Source organism: Lissotriton helveticus, chromosome 5_1 (assembly GCF_964261635.1).
Source record: "Lissotriton helveticus chromosome 5_1, aLisHel1.1, whole genome shotgun sequence".
In the NCBI taxonomy this organism is placed as follows: domain Eukaryota; kingdom Metazoa; phylum Chordata; class Amphibia; order Caudata; family Salamandridae; genus Lissotriton; species Lissotriton helveticus.
This window is the reverse complement of record NC_136065.1, coordinates 135,386,463-135,408,468: the sequence shown is the minus strand read 5'-3', so window position 1 is coordinate 135,408,468 and position 22,006 is coordinate 135,386,463. Positions and strand designations below refer to the sequence as shown.

Sequence of the window (22,006 nt, the reverse complement as noted above, 5' to 3'; positions counted from 1 at the left end):
TCATTCCTATGGGCCCCAGGCCCATAGGAATGAATGTCAATACCGATTCGGTTAATGGGGGAAACATTGAAGGGTGGCAGGGTGTCACTTTGACACCCTGTTGCACCCCTCAATTGTGCATGGGTGCACATGTTGCAGACATACATGCCCTTAGGGCATGTATGTCTGCAACATGGCACCGTTTTAAAAGCAAAAAAAATGCTTTTGAAAGGGTTTTCATTATTTACCACCAACTTCTAGTTGGTGGTAAATAACGACTTCTTAAACCCCTGTAGCACTGATTTAAGTGCTACCTACATGTCAAAATACAGAATCGGTAATTTCACCGATTCGGAATTTTACAGAATCGGTCAAATTACCGATTCTGTATTTTAACATGCCCCTACATCTCCATCTTCAAATACCGGTCGGTAACGGCCGAAATTGTCCGTTACCGACCGGTATTTGGCTACCTACATCGGGCCCCTAATCTCTTAAACCTTCTATGTCTTCCACTTTCAACTTTCTACAGTGGTGGCAAGGATGGGATCCAAAATCTCAATGGATTAATTCCTGCCAATTTCACCTGATTCCGTCTTTTATCCATCCATACTGGTGCCATAAGATCTACCAGGGGAAAATCCTTTACACCACAGTTAATACCACAATGAGCCTTTACACAGCAGTCACTACCCCGGCTGCCACATTGCAGCGCGTTCCTTTACCACGCAATTCGTTATAATCACTTGCTTTAGAGGTCCCGTTGTTGGACTTGTGTTGGATTTTCAGTCCAACACCTTCACTACTGATACACTGACTAGACCTGGAGTAGTAATTTATACTTTTCCAAAGTCCAGTGCTCCCCCAAGGCAAGCCACGGTAATGACTTGAGTGGTAAAAGAACCCGTGGTAACATTGCAGTTGGTGTACTGACTGCGATGTAAAGGAATGTATGGGAAATGCATGCCGGATTCCAGCATACATCCCCTACCAGCCTTCCTCACTCCTTCCTCACTCCTTCCTCATTTGAGTACTTTGCCATGCCTTCATTGCTGCACACAGACTATTGTATTTTCATTCCATTTCCTGCGGAACTTCATTTGAGCCAGTGGTGGGTTGCTGGTGAGGTCAATACAGTGGCAAGAGAAACAAGCGAGACTGCGCATGTGCGCAGATCACGCTAGGCTTCGACCAAAACATGTGAGCTTGGGCAAGGGCCACATCTGGCCCTTTCCAGAGATGCCAGTGGACCCACCTGCACTATTTGTTGTGGACCAGCACTTATTTTTCTCATCAGAGTTTGACACAGAGCAGGAGAGAGAAAAACACGCATAGGGAAAGAAGGAGGAAGAGCAAGATAGAAAACAGTGAAAAAAGAAAGCAGTGATGAAAAAGAACCTGAAAGAGTAGAATAAATGGGCACGGAGTGTCTGGTGGGGATTACAAGGGCAGGAGGTGGAACCAAGAGTGTGAAGCCTTTGTATTTAGCATCCTGACGTTCCAGCTGTGGCCTTGTGAGCAAAACATTGGACTCTGGCATTTCCTCTGTCAATGTTTTTACACCGCGGCTTTCTTCAAAGTATTCCATCTTTTTTTGCCTTTCATCTTTCCCTTTCAATAACACCTACTCATGAGTTCAACCCCACCTCTCCTATCCTAGCTCCCAAAATTCAGCTTATCTTCAAACAAAATCTTCCCAGAATCCAGTGTGAAGTTAGAAAAATGAAGTGGCAGAAACAATATCCAACTGTGCCTTAGGAAAAGGTCCAATGGGTACCACACTCCACAACTCAAAATATCTGATTGCTAACTCAAATTGCATTAGTTTTAATTGTGTGTTACAGTTTTTGTTTGATTTATACAACATTTTTAGAATCTAATATTCTACAACAGACAAATGATGCAGTGTTTCCTGAAACCTTTGTAGGCTGTAATATTAAACATATTTATCCTTATTTTCAGTACAGGTTGGTTCCTATAAATTTCATTTGACTGTTGAGACATTGTTCGGTGTGCGGTTCTTGATTTCATTTGTAGTTGTGCTGCCGCTTTTCTTTTCTCCATTCAGTCCTTCAGAATATACATATTGAAATGTAATATCCCATGAAGAAATAATTTAATTAGCCTAAACTTTTGGGTTGTAGCAATGTTTTGCCAACAAGTTCAAAGGCACCCCCTTTTCTTTACATGGTCATTACATTTTTGTGAAATATAGCAAAGTCAAATATGTGACTGGCTCCCCCTCAATATTGTGAATGTTGCAGTGCCGAGTATTTAGACATCACGTTATCCTGTTTTAGAAAATAGGTGAGAAGTACATTATGTGCTATTCTAAATAAAAATAAAATCATGAAATATTGCACAAAAAAGCAATTATTTGTAAATGCTCTTAACAAAAGATTAATATTTCTAAAATGTCTATGTTCTGAACTTTAAAAACGAATTATTGAAAATAAACTGACAAACATGTTCTTAAGTGCAACATTACTCCTCTAAAGCATATCCATAAACAATTATATTACATTTTACTGACTCTACCATTTATAAAAGCACACAATTTGAACATCTGATAACCAGAGTCAGCAATTTTACCCTGGCTCACAACCACTTTTCATTTCATGCCCAAGCAATATCCTTCATTAAACATTAAAAAACAATTTAAAATAAATGTTAACTTAGATAAGCAATACATATTTGAAAGCTAGATGTGATTATAGCTTCATGGGCCGACAACTTGCTCACCTGCCCAGGAACTTTGCAAGGATTTTCAGTGCTCCAGGCAAAAGAGTGTCCTTGCAAATAGCAATTGCGCTGCTTGTGTGCGCCCCATAAATTGATCACAAAAAGCGATTTGGGGGCTTTGTCTTGTAATTTGGCATTACCAATGGATGGTTCCTTAAGGCTGTTGCCTTACTGTGCTTTATGGAGGTGCTGGCAATTCATTTACCAGAAACTACATGTGAGTGGTTTCATGGCTTTAAGTGGGGCGGGTCCCTCCAGATCTCCGACCCAACCGTAATTAAAAACTGACATTAAAACAGGTCGATATGAGGACGTATATTCATGCTCTTAACAGACAAAAACTTTGATCAATTTCTAAACAATGACTGTAAAGACTGTTAAGATAATCCATGTCGGCTATGTAGCTTCTGGTTACATTTAATGCTTTACCTAATCTTGCATTCCATAAAAATGTTTGTTTTTTCCACAACGTTGTGTTTTTGTAATTTTTTAATGCAATAGATTACTCTCCTATAGTACATGCTGTGAAATGTCCTCTGCGTGTTGTGTGACTTCTTGTTGCAGTTGTGAGTTTATAAAAAGCCATGAGTGAGAGCTTTGGTGAAGAGGCTGAAGGCAGTACAAGTTTTTTCCCAGTGCCTATTAATATAGCCTTATAGCCCGCCGTAGCGGGCTATACCGGCTAGTAAAGGCCCGCTGAAGCGTTAAAGGCCCGAGCCGAAGGCGAGGGACTTTAACGAGACAGCGGGACTTTAATTGCCGGTTTAGCCCTGCTACGAAGGGCTATAAGGCTATTAGAACATTCTGCCACTGGAGGGCAGAATGTTCTAACAAATTAAACAAAGGGTTCTCGAAGCTCGAGGGGATATAAATCCCCTCGAGCTTCGAGAAGCCTTTAAAAAATAATAGAATATTGCTCTGCTGGCCTGTACCGGCCCGTAGAAGCAGGGAGCACTCCATTGTCTGCAATGGAGCTCCCAACATTCCAATGTTCTAATATGTCATAAAGGTATTCGGATTACATGCTTATCCAATCCTTGACCTCTCTGCAGATCACACAGAGCTTATATATATATATATACAATAAGGGTTTTGTGGTATTCTGAATAGCTGCCAAAACGCCAGTGGTGCCGGTTTTTGAGGCGATGCCACAACTTGCCCTTTAAAATTCAAAGAATTCTTCTCTCTGTCAAGAAAGGCCTGCACTCAAATATCTGAGGTAATCCATATTTTCAGAGGCAGCACTTGTATAAACTAGGAACGTGTTTTGGCTGTTGCTTCAACCTTTGTCAACATTGACACAGGCTGAAGCAACAAGGCTCCCAAGTCCCTTATTTTCAAATGTTTTTGCTACCTCTAAAACATGCCTTCTGTGCAAACTGGATGTGACCCTGGTGGTTCTTTTGTTAGCACTTATGGGGCTGTATTATGTAAAGGGATTACGGTCCCTGTTTGTGCCATGCCTCACTTTTAACTAAGTGTGCCAGGCACAAGCTGAGATAATGTGCTCTATGACAGATCTGCACTCCCACCAGGACAGGTGCAAATGCGCGTCTGCCATGAGAAAAGCACATTAGTGAAATGCACAGCATCTGGTTCAAGCAGTTGCTCCATCCTTTAGAGTGCAGGTTGTATCTCTTGGCTTTACAAAGTAAAAAAAAATCCCCCTGTAGAGTGAGTGACTGCACCCGCCTGTAGAGGGATATCTGGGGAATACAGGGCACCACCTTTCCCCTCTTGTATGGGTCACCATGGGGGTGGGAAGAACTGACTTTCTTTGTGGCTCATAGTTAGTGCACCTTCTAGTGGCCTTTTTGCCTCTGCATCAGTGTCCATAATATGGCACAGGTGCAAAGGCAAAATGTTGCCTCGGCTACCCCCCATGCAAATGATCGAATGCCCTATGAGGCGTACACTATATGTGCACTGGCATAATCTGTTTTAAGAAAGGACCTCACAAGCATTTGTGGCCCTTCTGTAATACCAAAGTACCACCTGTAGCATCATCCTCACCATTGGAGTACATAACATGCCACGCTTCACACGGATGGCTGGATTACACGTCTTTATTCTTCGGCATGCAACCATTAACTGAACACACTGCGTGAGGAGTAAGGAGTCTGCTCTGGACCACTGTAGGTCTCCTACGCATATACACAGGACACAACACCACCTAGGGTGCAGAAAGTACACACACACACCCGTTGCACCCCAGGACACCTGTGTAATACAGCCCCTGAGGCTATTTCCCTCTTTTCTTTGGTTCAATTTAATATAGGAAATATTTGTGCACATTTTCAAGCTCAATCACAAAATAAAATTGCACTAGAAAACGTCACTAATCACAAAATGCTGATCAGTAATTTTAATAGGTGACAGTCTGTCATCTGTGTTAAAATTCTGCCCCACAGGAGGTCGGCAGAGAGCCACTAGCCCAGTGCTGAGCCTGTGTCCTCTGATATTCCCTGCCTCTGGCACTTATTCACCAACGAGAACTAACATCACTCTGGTGCTACCACAGGGAGTCAGTGATCACTGCTGCAGAACAGGGAGGGCACTAATTATGAGGGGCCATGGAGTGCTTGATTACAATAGTCAGATGAATCCATTTACTGCACGTTGAACCCTGATCACAGTAAAACGTTATCTAATCTGCAGCTAGTACATGGGCAATTCAAAATCTTTACCCAATAACTCAGCAGCACGAACCATGCCTCAACATTCTGCTAGTTACCCAAGTTCAAGTTCAAAAGACCTTTATTCGAATTTCATAAAATTCATAAAAGTACCACAATAAAAATTCATAAATTGTTAAAAAATCGAAGCATTTCTCATAAGACAATTTTCAAGGGCTTTCCATCGTTTTGCGTGCACATGTTATAATTCTCAAAAAAGTGCTAGTGCGGAAAATTAGTTCATCTGTGTCCAGGGACAATAACATTGCATAAGATTCCCCTAACTAAAGGGGTCTGTGTTGCCTAAAATACGGAGTTAAAAACCAATTGATATATTATAGATAAAATTTACAGAAGAATAGAAAGTGCAAATCATTCTGTTTACTAATACCATCACATGGGCATGGCTTGTAATCTTTTGTATGCTGATAGCCCAGGGGAAATCCCAGCAAGAATTTTATAGAACCTGCCCTTAGCCGGAAAAGCAGTGATCTGGTTACCCATTAACATCACTAACAACAGGAAAGATGCATTAGCAGAATTGGTCTTGATCTCTGATATGTTTGTATCCCTGTCCCCCCCCAAAATATATATGTCTATTTCAGTTTAGAAACAGCACAAATGATTAGCGGCTTGTTTACAATGTGATGCGTCACCTGCATCAGGTATAATGTATGTAGGGTGGTTGTTCCTACGGGGGAAAGCCTTGTAGAAGTGACGCAATGAAATATACAAGATTTCATTGTGCCACTTCTAGGACGCCACTGTGTCAAAACCCTATGCCTTGGAGCAGGAGTAAAGAGTGACTCAGTGTATTAAGAATAGGTCTTTCTATGCATTGACTGGAGTTGAGTCGTGCTTGCGAAACGACTCCAGCAATGCAAGACAGATGCATCAGATTTTCTTGCGAAATGGTGCGCCGTATTGTAAATACAGCACATCCATGGTGGCGCAAGGGTTTCGCACACAGGTGCAGGGAGACTGTCACCTCTATGCCGATGCAACAGTTTCCTGTAAATAAGCTCCTAGCTGATTAAAGAACTGCAATTAATCTCAGCCACTGACGTACTTGTAGCTGCCTTTCAGTTAACCATTTTCACTGACTGTGTAACTCCAGGTAGAAATCAGCCATAGGCAAATCAGTTTTGGTCCTCCTCCAGTAGGACCAAGTTGGAGGACCAAATTTGGACACAGATAAAAGGCCTTATTTACAAGGTAACAGCATAGGTACAGAAAATCTATGTGATGTTTCAACCTTCCTACTATTAAGGCCTTATGAATTTCGACAGGCCTGGAGCGGACTGCAGGCCACCACTCCTCTCCTGGACTGCCAAAATTCACCACCACCTGCCTGCTAAATTATTAGTAATTATGTGGTCTGGCAAGCAGGCGGCGAGGCGGTCCACGGTAGAGCTATTTAAAGTCTCATTGTGAACCGTAAACAACATCATCGCAGGACTCCCAGTGAACGTTTCTGCACAGGAAGGAATGCGCCATGTCGTGCATTCCTTACCATGTAGGAACTGGGGGTGCAAAACTATAGGGGGCACAACATGTGCTCCCCTGCATGTACCCTGAGTACAGAGGGACAAGGGGGCTCTGTAGGGCCCCCTTTGTTGCCTCACCTCCAACCTTTTCATGGCGGAGCAACTGCCCTCAAAAGGGTGATGGTGAGGCAACCAAATATGCTTGGCAATGCAGCTGCAGCACTGCCATCATATTTTGGCCTCAAACTGCTGCCAGACCGCCAGACTGCCAGACCGCCGCAGGATCTAGATCCATGGGGGTAGCATTGGATCAGTGGCTGTCCGACGCCACACTTATAATACTGTGGGCGATCACGCAGTGTGACTGTGTTTAGACCACCACCACAACTACAACAGTCCCATGGACTGCAGTAGTCATAATAAGGCACCTAGTTTATTCTTTTATTGGTGCAATAGCCCCTTACCTTCAGGTTGTGGAGTCAGCAGGCTAGCTACTACATAACCACTAGCTTAAAAGCATCAAAAACTCAACTCTATATAAGGTTGGCCTTCTGATGCTATTTATGCCTAACCACAAACAGGCATGCAAAAAGCAACAATGTCCCGCATCCTTCAATTACATTGTTTTTGTTTTTACAGAAATAAAATCTCCTTTAGAGGGTTTGTTTTTGAAAATGGCAACCAGGTGGCAATTTCAGGCAATGCTGCCGGCATTTCAGTTTTGTTGAAAGTGTTCCGTTTGGCAGGGACTATAAAGCAGGAGTGGTAGCAGGACCGGCAGTAGCAGAGCTTCTAGTCCCCATCTTCTTGGCAGCCGCCAGGACCTACATGAGTAATCTAAATGTTGAGAACTCTTAGCTTTGTGAAGTGGTTGATGATGCGGTGTAGCATTGAAAGACTGGTCAGCAATGTTGAAAACAGTAAGTTGGTTTAAACTGTTGCGCAAAGGGAAGCAGAGGTAAAGTTTGAAGCTCCTAGGCTTGAAAACATAGCTGAGAAACCCTGGTATTCAGTGGTTCTCTGAAAACATGGAGACTTAAGGACCATCCTAGATCAGCTGGCAGGAGTTCCCAATGAGAGCATTGCAGGGAACAGCTTATTTCTCTGGTTGCTCTTTAGACAATGAGAAAGTCAAATTCCCAAGCTCTAAGGGTGTATTCTGGGTTGTAGGGTCCACCACACATTTTGTTCTTGAGCAAAGTAAGTATCCTAAATGTAATCCTATCACTAATTAGGAGCTGGTGAAATTGTTATAATACTCAGTAGGGTGAAGCTTATTTTTCTGGTGCTAGTAATCAGATGACACCATGTTTGAATTCTGAGTATTTATTTAGCAGCCATACATTTTGGGAGTTCTAGTCTTTTTTCCACTCACTCATGGTTAAACTAAGGATCTAGATTACAAAGGCTCATAGATGGAAAAATTGGACTGATGTGGTCTCCCGGATCACAAGGAATCATACAGTAACCTTATTTACTTGAGGTTCCACAGGTTAGTTCATATGGATGCAGTTTCAATGGCAATATTTTGGGAAGATCATTGCAGAGAACAATCTAACAGTACAGTTTGTATTGCTACTGTTGAGACATTTGACTAAGGAATGGGATGTACGGAGCAATGCCGGTCAAATGTTAGGTGGTATAACTAAAGGTTCATCGATCTGGAACGTAGACAACTCCTTTATACCCCACTTGCCCCTCTTACAATAGGCGCTACTGACACCTGATAATAAGCAGGTGTTGGAATGAGTGTAGAAGCCCAGAGCATTGCCTTCAGTATCCCTCATGCTTGGCTCATAGACGTCTGCCCTTGTGACCCTTGCAGGTGGCCCATCCTCGAAGAGGTATGTTGAAGGTAGGGTGTTGGGTCTTCATACAAGAGTCTGGAGCCACTCTGGTTGGAGGTAAGTTATTAATGTCATGATAGGCCCTTAGGTTAAAGCAACAGTAGGTAGATACCTTCAGTGCTCCATCCTCCCTTCACCTGTCCCTTTCTCCTAGGTTCCACTCCACACTAACATTATATTACTTCATTCACTCTCAGCACTCCAGACACTACCTCAGACATCCAGAGAATAGTTACACTCAGGATCATACAAGGTACCAGAAGTCGTCGTCTCTGTAAGAGTTCACCACACTATGGCACACGTGTAGACATCATCTGAGTGCCTCTGCAGGCAACTGGCAGGTTTTTAGACCTGGGACACTTCGGTACAACTCTCTATCTAGTATGGGTACAATTAAAACGGTTAATCTTAGACACTCACATGGAAGCTATCTTACCTTCTGCTGCAGGGGTTGTGCCATGAGCTGAATACAGCATGTCTTTGAGAGCCTGTTGAGAAAATAATTGCTTTCATTAGTATAATGGACAGTCAGAGTGTTTGTGATTTATTTTCATTCTTGAGTAACTACCTCACATTTCATTGGTACTCTACTCACAATTTACAGCATCAAGATTTGCAAATATGCCAATGATACACATCTCTACTTGTAAGTCTCTTCTCCTTTAGACATCCAACTTCTCAAACACTACCTGCACATCATCAAGACTGTCCTGAAGCTCAACCAAACCAAGACAGAATTCCTGTTATTAGTCAAGAACAACAAACAAAATACAGTACAAACCTGACTGAATGACATGACCCTTGATGGCTTTAAACGCTAACTTTCACCAAATGCCAAGTCACTTGCATTCACCCTGGTCACCAACCTCACCCTCAAGGAACACATTGTCATAAAAACAAAGACGCCATTGTTAAAGCTCTCTCTTCTAAAGAAAATGTTGTTTCTCAATAAAGTCAAATAAAATAAAATTATTGAGAAACAACAGCGGACGGGTGCAGAATGGCGCTACCATACTAAAGGATTTAAGACTTTATCAGATGAAGGGCATATAGGAGCCTTGTGATATATCTTTCAGCCTAAGTAGGCAGTATTATACCAACATTGGAGGTTATTCCCTAATGGTGCTGGACATTCCACGACGAAAGGACAGTGAGGCTAGCTGTTGTTCAAATCTACATTTCGTATTGATCCTTATACAAGGTTTTTAAAAAAGAATATTTTGTATTCCCCATCAAGGAGTTTCAGGATAGAAGTGACTTATGCACTTTGGTCAAGCTACTATTTAAGATGTCACCACCACAGAGTAATATCTTTAGTCTTGAAAAAGATGGTTTAAATCAAGATAATACCATCGAAACACGTCAACGCAATAGAACCATAATCAGCACAGTGGACTGCCACACTAGATATTGATTGTTTTTTATACATCAGGGTCCAGCCCCAACGTTACCTCAAACAGATATGGTCCCTTTATGGCAAAGTGTAGTGTCTTTTTAATACACTCATCTAATTGTCTTTGTTATTGAGTCTGTTCATTTGTTTATTTATAGTGTGATGTTTTTTGATTTTGAACATAAATATACTATGTATGATTAACTGTTTTTTAATTTGCTACAATTGTTTTATATGCTTTTAAAAAGTTGAAGCATAACGTTTCTTGTATTGTTCTTGTGTACTGGCACACTGCTTTTTCAATTGGTACTCTTTCCCCCATGATTGTATTGTGTGATTAAGGCAAGTGAATGAGTAAGAGTTCTCTCAGTATTTGCCAACCAAAGGATATATTGGTATTTTTCTGGACTCCTAGGAACAACACAAGATTTTAAAAACGTATCTACAATGCAGTACATCCCGTTGTATGCCTTTTATGTTCACATCTTACACTGCAAACTTCATCTTCGGACTCCTTTTCATATGACTCTTCTTACGTATTATAGCATAACTTGGGCTAATGTAGTATTTTCAATAAAGAGGGCCTATTCACTGGTTCCATATTTTTCTTACCCAGTATTTTGCTTCACTGTGGTATTTTCTTTCTAGGACATATGGGAGGACCACATTCAAAGTCCCTGAGCAATTATCACACACTTCTAACAAAATGTCAGGACTATTGGCTTTGCCAGTGCATGTTGTAAATCGATTTGGATTTTTGTTTAAAATATGCCTGTTGCCAGCATTTTTTTACCATTTCAATAATTTGCTTAACGATTTGCCATACAGAAAATATTTGCTGAGTAGTTCTGTCGCCTAAAACAACTATATAAAGAGTACAAGTCATATCTCACTTTTTTATACACCAACAGAGGTGAACGAAGAAATAGCGCAGTGTTTTATTTAATTAACGTAGTTTCAGTTCTGCTGCTTCTGTCTTTCTTCTTCTATTGCTGTGTCCCTTCGCTCATCAGTCACAAGTTACTATGAAAACCCTTACACTTACCATCATGCACGGGCCACCTAAACCACCTGGTAGCATCTAAATGAATCAATTAGAACAAATCCAAGTACCTGGGACGTGGCACGCGTGCCCCTGAAGCGCAGTGGAGCCCCATCCCTTCAGAGGGTGCCCGAGCATTCAGGGGTCCCCCTTTAGTCCAAGGCCAATGAATATTTGTGAGATATTGGAGATACAGGGACTTCTCATCACATTCTGCAGGCGGGGGGGGGGGGGACATCATTTTGTGTGACGCCACAGTACACCAGTGCCAGATTAAGCCCTGTGGAGTGTGGAGGCCACTAGGCACCCGAAATTTCGGGACCCACTCACAAATTATCTCCTAATACCCAATGCACCGGATTGTTTTCAGACTGACAGCTGCCAGAAGATTAGCTTTTAAGAGACAAACTGTATAGTGAATCTGATGTCTCTGGTTTATGTACTTTAAGCTGATAATGGGTACATTACATTAATACAGTATTTTCTCTAGAGAGTTTTAACGTAAACTTTTTATTTCTTTGAGTTGATTCATTTTTTCCTATCTTTTGGAAACAATATTTAAGAAAACTTGATTGTAATTTTCTTTTCAAGATCAAATCAATATTATTTTGATCTGTTGTTGCAGGGTCCCTAAAAGGAGCGGCTCTATAGGCTGGTTCCTTCTTTGCCTATTTAGTCATCTGGAACTGCTGTACACTACAGAAAATCTATGTGGAAGTATATAATAAAAAGTCACATTATGTTCACACATTTTCCACTGCCATGCAAGAAGGAGCACTGTGGGCTCAAAAGCACTAACGTATCAATAGGTAAATATGAGACGCAATAAAATATTTTTTACTCGATATTGAACTCGCCAACTCTGTCTGACAGGCGATCCCGCCCCCAGACAGTGTACACCTAAATAGATGTAATATTATAAATGCGTCTAGTGTGCCGGTACACAGCAGGCATTAATGTGGGTTTTAATTAAATTATCAAGCTGTTGACGGCCATATCGATCCCAGAGCTGAAAGAGGCAAAATCAAACTGGTGTGTATGTGAGGGTAGCAGTGCTTAATTTGAGCCAGTGTATGCAAGTAGGGCCTATTAGCATTCATTTTTGGGGACCGCAAGTATTTGTCCTCATCAGATTTCCACCAAAAGCAAGAGAGTGATAAATAGGAAAAGGGTAAAGAAAGAGGAAGAGAAATACAGAACACAGTGACAAAGAAACAAAGCGGGAAAGAAAGGAATATGCAGGAGTGAGGTAAGGAGGCAGGGAGTGTCTGGTGGTGAATGAAAGAGGCATGGCGTGGAATCAAGAATATACAGCCTTGTTCTTTGAATATTTTTAGCCCCTGACATTCTGTTGCACCAGCAGTGCACACTCCAGTGCAGGAAATCTACTGTGCCTCTAAACCTCCCTACATAAAAATAAAAGTGTTCCCTTGTTGATTTTTCATTTATCTGTTCTCACAGTATTTTATTCAGTCTAATAATTTACACTTCACGGACCAGTCTCTTCTAATTGGATCGCATAGCAGAATCCACCGAAACGCGTCGACAACAAACCTCTGTGGTTTTATGAATATTGTTTATGTATATGTTTTTATTGTCATGTTGAATATTGGCACCATACATTGTAAAATATAGTATGCCAGTATATGTGTTAAACATTTGCAGACAGTGGAAGATTTCTTACAAAACTCACTTTCTGATAAACTGAAAATATGATGTTTTAATTTGTTTTAATAAATTGAAATAGAATGTACATTTGAATTTGCGAGGTTGAATATTTCTATTGATTTAAGTACCTCTTTGTGGTTCTACTTATATCTATGTGGCGAGTAAATGTTGTAACATGGTGAGGATGAGATCCAATTAGAAGAGACTGGTCCATGAAGTGTAAATGAATAGACTGAATAAAATACTGTGAGAACAGATAAATGAAAAATCACCAAGGGAACACTTTTGTTTTTATGTTGTGACTTACCCAGTTGCCTTTTGGTTCAAGGGTTACCCTCTATTTCTTATACCTCTAAACCTCCCTGCCATGTTATATACTAGGGACTTATAGGTAGTTTGAATCACCCCTTGCCTTATTATCTACTAGGGACTTACAGGGGTCTGTCATGGCCCATTGTTATTATATCTAACAACCATATACCTTTAAAGCAGATCTGGTAAGCAGAGCCCAGGGAAAATCAGAGTCAATCCGAAAGTGGTGTCGATCAGGTCCAAAAGGATGACTTTCTCACAGTATCAAGAAGTGCATCACAGTGAAGGAGCACTGGAAGTGCATAGCAAGAAGGGTGACAGGAAGTGCAGTGCACTGAAGAGCCACGGTGAGTGCAACTCAGTGAAGGGCCACATGAAGGGAATTACAGAGACTGGTAACAAGAAGTGCAACACTGTAAAGAAGTGCTGGAAAGGCAGCACCGGAAAGAGTGACAGGAAGTGCAGTACATCGAAGAGCCACATGGCGTGCAACACAGTGAAGGGTTGTACAGTAAACAGTGATGTAGTGTAGCACAGGAAAGGGAGACAGGAAGTGGGGCACAGCAAAGCAAGAGAAAAAGCAGCACACAGGCAGTACAGCACAGTGAAGAGCCACAGAAAGAGCAGCGAGTGAAGGAAAGCAGGAAGGAAATTACAAGGAAGGGTTACAAGAAGTGCAATGCAGTAAAGAATACAAGAAATACAGCACAGTAAAGAGTGACAGGTAGTGTAGCACAGGAAAGAGAGACAGGTAGTGCAGCACAGCGAAGTGAGAGAAAGCACAGCACACGGTAAGTACAACACAGTAAAGTGCCACAGAAAGTGCTACGAGTGAAGGTCGCAGGAATGAAATCACGTAAAAGTAATACAGGAAGAGAATCCCAGGGAAGGGTTTTAAGCAGTGCAGTGAAAGAACATAAGACGTGCAGCACACTAAAGAACAGAAGGAAGTGGAGCACATTGAGGAGGCAGAAAGCACACTGAAGAGCCACAGGAAGGTCAGCAGAGTGAAGGGTCACTGGAAGGGAAGGAGTGAGAAGAGTTACAAGAAGGGCAGCACAGTGAAGGAGTACCTGTCAGTGCAGCACAGGGAGGGACAATAGGGAGTATAGCACACTGAAGAGCCACAGGAGGTGCAGCAAGGTTAAGGGTCACGGGAAGAGACTCAATAAGAAAGCTTACAAGAAGTGCAACTCAGTGAAACGACACAGGAAGTGAAGCACAAGAGCGAGCCACAGGAAGTTCAGCACAGTTAAGGGGCACAGGAAGAGAATCAAGGAGAATGTTTGCAAGAATTGCAGCACAATGAATGAATGAACACAGAAAGTGCACACTAAAGAGCTGCAGGAAGTGCTGCATAGGAAAGAACCATCCCTTTAAAGGATTCAGATATTAAAGCCGCAAATCCTGAGTAAGTGGAGCTCATCCTGAGAATAAAGAGGCTTTCAAAGTCCAGAGCATGAAAGATACATACACATCAGCGACTCATCCTTTCTTTTGGAGGTGAATAGGGAGAGAAGAAGCTTGATTGGAAAATTCTGGGGGAATTCTTTCACTCCCTAACTTTTAGGCATTGGAGTACTGAAATGCTCGGACCTTGGATTGTTGGCAGGATTCTGCTACATCCACACACCACCTTCATTTGTTGGGACTTGACATAACTGTGCCTTATATTTGCAGGATTTTCTGGAAGAGTAAAATTTCTTAATATTGGCTGTGCATCCTCCAAGTTGTAAGAATAAGCACACCACCTGCAAGTGTTTCTTGTGGTCCTCCATTGCCACACCATCCAGATAAATTCCTGCACATTGTTTGTAAAGTTTCTGAAAGCTAGCCTAGGTTATGTGTATGTCTGAAGGCAATACTTTAAACTGGAGCACATCTTCGGGGCAAGCAATAGCCAACTTTCTCTCATGGCAAATTACTAATACCCTTTTGTATGTCTCAGAGGTGCGTATAGAAAGCATCATCAGACCATATATTCAAATCTTCAACAAAGGCTCTGGACAAAGGATAATTTTGGAGATTTATTACGTTTCCGGAAGTCTATCCAGAAGCGGATAGTGCCATGTGTTTTGGTAGTTATTTCGATGGGAGAGGCAATTCACTTGTAGACTCTTCAATAATTCCATCTTCAGCAGGTTCATTATTGCTTTTTCGACTACCTCTTCCTGTGTTTGACGTATCCCCCCACAGAATGAATAAGGAATGAATGCGCAGGATGGAATTGGGGGCAGGTGGTAGGAGAAAGACAACAGTACAGTTTGGCAGCATTTCATTTATGAAACAATACTCCGTAGTGCAAATATTAACAATGAGAGAAGCAGGAGAGGAGGGCACACAGCAGGCTCTTGCACACGTGCTGATGCTAGTGGTTATTCAGGGAAATGGTGGAGGCTTGGAGCTATGCCTCTTGTGTGTTTTTGAACTTTTTCTATTTTGTTAGTATTATTCTTTCGACGTTTTCAAAGTTACAGGATCACCGGAAATATATGTCATTGAAAAACTAAAATTTGCAGCATGGTTGACAACATTTTGTGACAAGAAATTTTACTCTCTCGCTATTCTGTCCTTTTAACACACATTAATACAAAAAGGATGCCCAATGCTACACAACATACAGAGTTACCGTAAGAAAGTAAAATACGCACATTCACCAGATGCACCAATGGTAAAGCAAACATTTCCATGACAAAGAAGAAATAATTATTTCGCCCCTGTTCAAATGACATTGAAATATATAATGATTAAAAAAACAATTCCCTCGTCCAGCAATTTGGGAAACAATACCTCCTGGCAGCAGTTTCATCTCATCAGTAACGCCTGTATTCAGCAATCAGCAACTGAAAGGTGATCAATTAACCTATGCAAAGTGTCTGCACCATACGTGGCATGGCTGCTCTAGCAACTTCAGTTTGAGCTAAAAACAAATGAGTTTGTTGCTGAAATCTGCAAGCAATGCAGCCGTTTGTGGAACAGTGGCAAATGTGGCAAGGCAATATTTTGTAGAAAATTCCAAGACCGCATCATCGCACGCGCTAGTGGCCCTGCTCATATGTACTTTATTCAGTGTTAGAACTGTTTCAAGAATATTGTTTATCTCCACTAACTTGAGCAGTAAAAGTACAGACTTTGACATAAGCTGATCTCACTCAGAGTGATTGCAGAAGAAGTTGTGGTGTGTTGTCGACATTGTTGGCTAAATAAATCCTGCCGTCAGCTTCCCATGAGTGTGAGGCAGCCCAGACCCCTTTATCTCCCTGAGCCTGACCTCCAATCTCGGCCAGTTAAGAGAGGTTCAGTGAGACCCACCCTCATTACTTCTTCTATGTGCACACTAAACATTCGCTAATATAACAGAAACACAAGAGTACTGAAATCAACTCCAAGCAAATGTAAAACATTTCAAGAGCAATTCAACATAAAAATTAACCTAAGTAGCCCCACTGAAAAATAACTATGAGAAAAAACTAAGGGCCTCATTTATGAAAAGTGACACATTTCTGCGTGAAAACGGCGATGCTCACATTTCACTGCACCCTCCTTGCGACACCAATGATGCGTCATATTTAAGGTATGATGCATCATGTTGCAAGGAGTTACAGATACGTCAGTATTTCTGACGTATCTGTAGGCGCAAAAATGACGCCTTGCTGGAGTGTGTCACAAAAGTGATGTAACTTCAGCAATGGGTCATTACACTTGGGCAAGTCCCATGTGAAAGGGCCTGCGCCAGTCTTGTGCCTGCCATGAGGCAGGCGTAAGATATTGACGCATTTGTGTCCTAGAAGTGGCACAGTGAAATCTTATAGATTTCACTGCGCCACTTCTATGACCATGTCTTGCGTTGGAACGCCCCCCATGATTGCATTATACCTGGCACAGGTATAATGTGGCACAGGGGTTTAGCAAGTGATGCATCTACCTAGATGCGTCACTTTGTATATATGGTGCAATAAAGCTAATTTTTTACGCCACTGGTGAGTCACAAAAAGTGACGCACCGGTGGCGCAAAAGTGATGCAAGGGCTAATAAATAAGCCCCTTAGTACGATGCAGCTTCTGAGCTGAAAATTAGTTTGCACAAAGTACAACCCAGATCCAGAGCTCCCATTGTACACTTTGTGATGTGTGTTGTAGATGATGTTAACCTTTGAATGGGTGTATCACCACATCTAAAATGGAACACTGGTTTGTGAGGGCCAGATCCATGCCAGCTATTCGGAGTACCTAGTGACTATGTAAATGACTCCTTTATAGATTTACTGTAGGCAAATGTATCCTATGTGGCTATTCTGAAAATCTGTCATGATTTAGGGCCAGATGTAGGTCGCCAAATACTGGTTGGTAACGGCCGATTTCGGCCGTTACTGACCGGTATTTGGCTTTTGAGATGTAGGTGGGTCTGAATTTACAAAATCGGTATATTTACCGATTCGGTAAATTTACCACTTCGGTATTTTACCAAATCGGTAAATATACCGATTCTGTAAATCCATATGTAGGTGACACTCCTAAGAGTGCCACAGGCCCTTAAGATTCGGTATTTTACCACCCAATCCTATTGGGTGGTAAAATACCAAATTCAGGTGTGCATGCACATATGTGCATGCACACCTGTGCCATGTGACACACAGATATGCCCTTAGGGCATGTATGTTTGCCACATGGCACACATGCCTGTACTTGGGGTGCTAGAGGGTGTCAAAGTGACACCCCCTGCACCCTTGCAGGATTCGGTATTTACCGAATCTGTAAATACCGATTCGGTATTTCACATTGATTCCTATGGGCTTCAAGGCCCATAGGAATCAATGTGAAATACCGAATCGGTATTTACAGATTCGGTAAATACCGACTCTTACAGAATCGGTAATTTTTTACCTGCATCTGCCTCCTTCCTATTTACCGACTCTTAAATACCGATTCGGTATGAGTCGGTATTTAAGAGTCGGTAAATAGGAATTACCTACATCTGGCCCTTAGTCTCTGGACAAACACTGGACACCGCTGGAAGCACACATTGGCCTTCAGAGCACAGAGGTCCTTTAATTAGCTGAACAAGGTACCGGCCAGGAAGAAAGGGTCAGCTCAGAAGTACTTTGAGAGCTGATGCACTTTGTCATCATTGCTGTACTCATTCTGCCATCCACTTAAGGTATCATAATGGGATCTCTGATAACCTGATATTGTTTAATGAAGGTTCTTTCAGTTTTAGACACAATTTAATGCTAATTGAACTGTATTGATTTATTTCATTTACCATGCAGCAATACTGCACCATGTGTCCCCCCTCACTCCCCAAAGAGGATCAAGAGTTGATGGCGATGGGAAGGAGATTGCCGTATGGTGGATAAACCTTGACATCAGGGTCCATGTCTATGCTTCCTAACTTGACAATATTGTGTGACCTTCATCAAGGTATGTTACCTGTGCTCGGATGCATTACCTGCCAACATAGAGACTGATTACCTACAAAAGCCAGCATTATGAGAGCTCCATAAAGAAAAAATAACAATAAGGTTAAGGAGAGGTGGACAAGCCAACATATTAACAGGAAGAGCTGATTCGGAGCCGAGTCAAACGTCGGGCTTGGCCCTTAGAGCCCTTGCACGAGCCAAGCCATGAAAATGTTTGCTATGTAAATCATACAACAAACATCATGTAAAAATAAGATAGACTGTATTTCTTTAACAAGTGGAAGCTTGGACATTACAATAGCACCTTATAACACTGCACTGTGAAGTACTTATTAAAGGTGATCATTTTTAAACATGATCCAAGACCTCTGACCTCCTGGTCAGGGAACCTGCTCTCCCCTTGCGCAACTCTGTCATTGCATCTCCGCCCCCTGCACCTCTCTGGTTCCAGGTAGGTGTTCCAGGTCCTCCTCCCCTGCGCCTCATCCCTGGTGGTCCAGTGGGAGAGCTTTGCTATTCTGCTGGTCTGCTCTGCCAGCCTTTCTGTTTGTTTTCTGTTTGTCTCTGCTTTTTGTCTATTTGTGCCTTTGTCTGTCTGCTGCTTTTTTTTCTGCTATACTGGCTAAGGGAGGCACACATTAAACAGCATGTGGTATGCACACATATGACGACAATATTTTTTGGGAGACTTAAATTTGTAGAAAATCTTCTTTATTCTTATTTCTGGAACCACACAACCAACGCGTTTCACCCACAGGGGCTTCATCCAGGCTAAAGGTTGAGTACCTAATTCCACGATCCTGTGTGCGAGTAATCTGTCGTCCAATATTCGGTATTTATTCAGAGGTTCTTGACATTCTGTCTTCATTGGCGAGTAATCCAATGTTCAGTGAGGGGTTAAATAAAACCACCACATTCTCCAAGCATCCCAGTTGGTATACATCCAACGTCAGTTTATTCCATATTCTGGACGCCTCTATCCAAACGGCGGAACGGTGATCTTATAGTCGTCCAAATCCAATTCACGAGCCTCTGCCATTATTTTTGTTTGCTGCTTTCACTGTTTATATTTTCATCTCATTTTTCTTTTTTCCCCGTTTTGGCTTTCGCTCCCTTTTCCCACCGATGCTGCCCCCATGGCCCGTCCCTCCTGCGTGTTCCTGCTCCTGCTTCCCAGCGGCTCCCCTCCCCCTTCTTAATGGTGGTCACTGGCACGCAAAAGGCAAGCCTGTCTGTGCCTGCCGCAACCCGACCGCGACCAACGCTAGGGATCCTGGTTCTCTGACCCCCGCCACTATGAACCAGCTACCATCCACGCACTCAACCCTGGACGCATCAACAACTAGCAGCCCTCGATGCCGAGCATCACCCAAGACCTGTTCTCTTGCCAACACTTCCGCCACATCTTCACACACCTCTGGACCCCGACAACCACCGCGACCCCACCGGACACCAGTGCATCCAAACCCCTGAGGTGCATCCTCCTCAACGTACACTCCATGCACAGACACACAGTCAAAATCTGGGACCTCCTAACCACCCTCTCACATGATGACGCCTTTCTCATGGAGACCTGGACCAACGCCAGCTCCACGCCTGACATCGCAACTGACATCCTCGACGGGTACAAGATCCAGAGGCAAGACCGCCCCAACCACTCTGGAGGTGAACTCGCCATCGTACACAAAAACTCCCTCCGACTGACAGCAGCCAGCTCGAAAGACTCCTCGCTCCCCATGGAACACCTCCACTTCCAGATCATCCCCAGAACGACTCTATGCAGAAACCTCACCTAAAGTCCTCCCGGACCGCGCACCCCATTCACCACTACCATTGCAGACCTCATTGTTCCCAACACCCTCGCCTCCACGGACAACACACTGCTCGGAGACCTCAATTTCCACCACTCCAACCTCAGCGACTCCTACTCCACTGCCGTCCTGGACAAAATTGGAAAATGTAAATTGATACTTGTATAGCGCACTACTCACCCGCAAGGGTCTGAAGGCGCTTGTATGAATACCGCTATGGAACCCATCCTGGCTTTCCCTGCGAGGTGTCCACTACTGGGCACCCCCAAGGTGGAGGCCAGGCATCCTTAGCATTGTGGGGGCTGTTGTGGAGATTAAGCAAGCTATTGCCCAGAGTTGCAGAGTGGGACTCCATGATTGGAATAGGCACCGAAGCGAGAATTATCAGGTCCGTGGAATTTTGAGCCCAAAACCAGCCGAGACGGGGAATTGAACCCTGGTCCCGGGCTAGACCTCTGCATCAGGGTCTGCCGCTCTAACCATTGAGCCACACTTCTCCTCAACCTTATCAACCTCGGACTGAAGCAGCTTGCCACCACCCCCACACACAAGGCAAGACACATGAGTGACCCCATCGTTGCAGAAAAAAACAACATTCGCTTCAGCCACACCACGCAACCTTTCTGGACGGACCACCACTACATCCACTTCTCCTTCTCAAAACCCACTGCACACAAGCCCACACCTCGTCCCCTGCGCACAAATTTGAGCAAGAGCACCTCAACTTTGCCCTCAACCGCACTCCTCCACCCACCATGACCAACGCCAACTCTGCAACCAACAAACTCCACAGATGGATCACGACTGCACAAACACGCTTGCCCCCTCCAGAACTCCGACAGACAATGCACCAAAAAAGCTATCTGTTCATCATCTGGAAACTCACAGAAGTCAAACCCCTCCTCAAGAAGCCCTCCTCAGGCCAAACGGAGCTCAAAAACTACAGACCCAACTCTCTCCTCCCTTTCACCACCAAAGTCACGAAGAAGGTCATCAACAACCAGTTCATGAACTTCATAGTATCCAACTCGGTCCTCAACACTTCCCAATCCGGAATACTCAGCAACCACAGCACCCAGACCATCCTCCTAGCCACCACGGACGACATCTGCACCCTTCTCGAACAAGGCCACATAGCAGCCCTCATTCTACTAGACCTCTCAGCAGCCTTTGACACCGTCTCCCACTGCACACTAGCTGCCAGACTCCACGATGCCCGCATACAGGGAACTGCCCTGGACTGGATTCGCTCCTTCCTCACCGCCCGAACTCAAAGACTCAAACTCCCGCCCTTCTTCTCCAAACACACAGAGATCAGTTGCAGATTGGCCCAAGGCTCCTCACTCAGCCCCACTCTCTTCAACATCTACATGGCCCCGCTCGCTACCATTGTCAGAAAACACATCGTATGCTACGCTGATGACACCCAGTTCATCCTCTCCCTCACCAAGGAACCCGACATCACCAGACATAGTTTCCAGGAAGGAATGATGAACATCGCATCCTGGATGAGCAGGCAGCTTCCTGAAGATCAACTTGGAGAAAACGGAAGTCCTTGTCCTTGGATCCATCCCCTCTACGTGGGACAACACCTGGTGGCCCACCCCCCTCGGTAACCCTCCCACACCCAC

At 43.4% G+C, this 22,006-nt stretch overlaps 1 protein-coding gene across 1 annotated transcript in view; it reads right to left on the bottom strand.

Annotated features, from left to right (window-relative positions):
• LOC144752416 (solute carrier family 53 member 1-like) overlaps positions 1-22,006 on the bottom strand; it is a 467,914-nt gene that overhangs the window by 416,164 nt on the left and 29,744 nt on the right. The window contains exon 2 of the mRNA XM_078640349.1: positions 9,167-9,218. Within this exon, the coding sequence (XP_078496475.1) occupies positions 9,167-9,218 (52 nt within the window). The remainder of the gene's footprint in view (positions 1-9,166; positions 9,219-22,006) is intronic.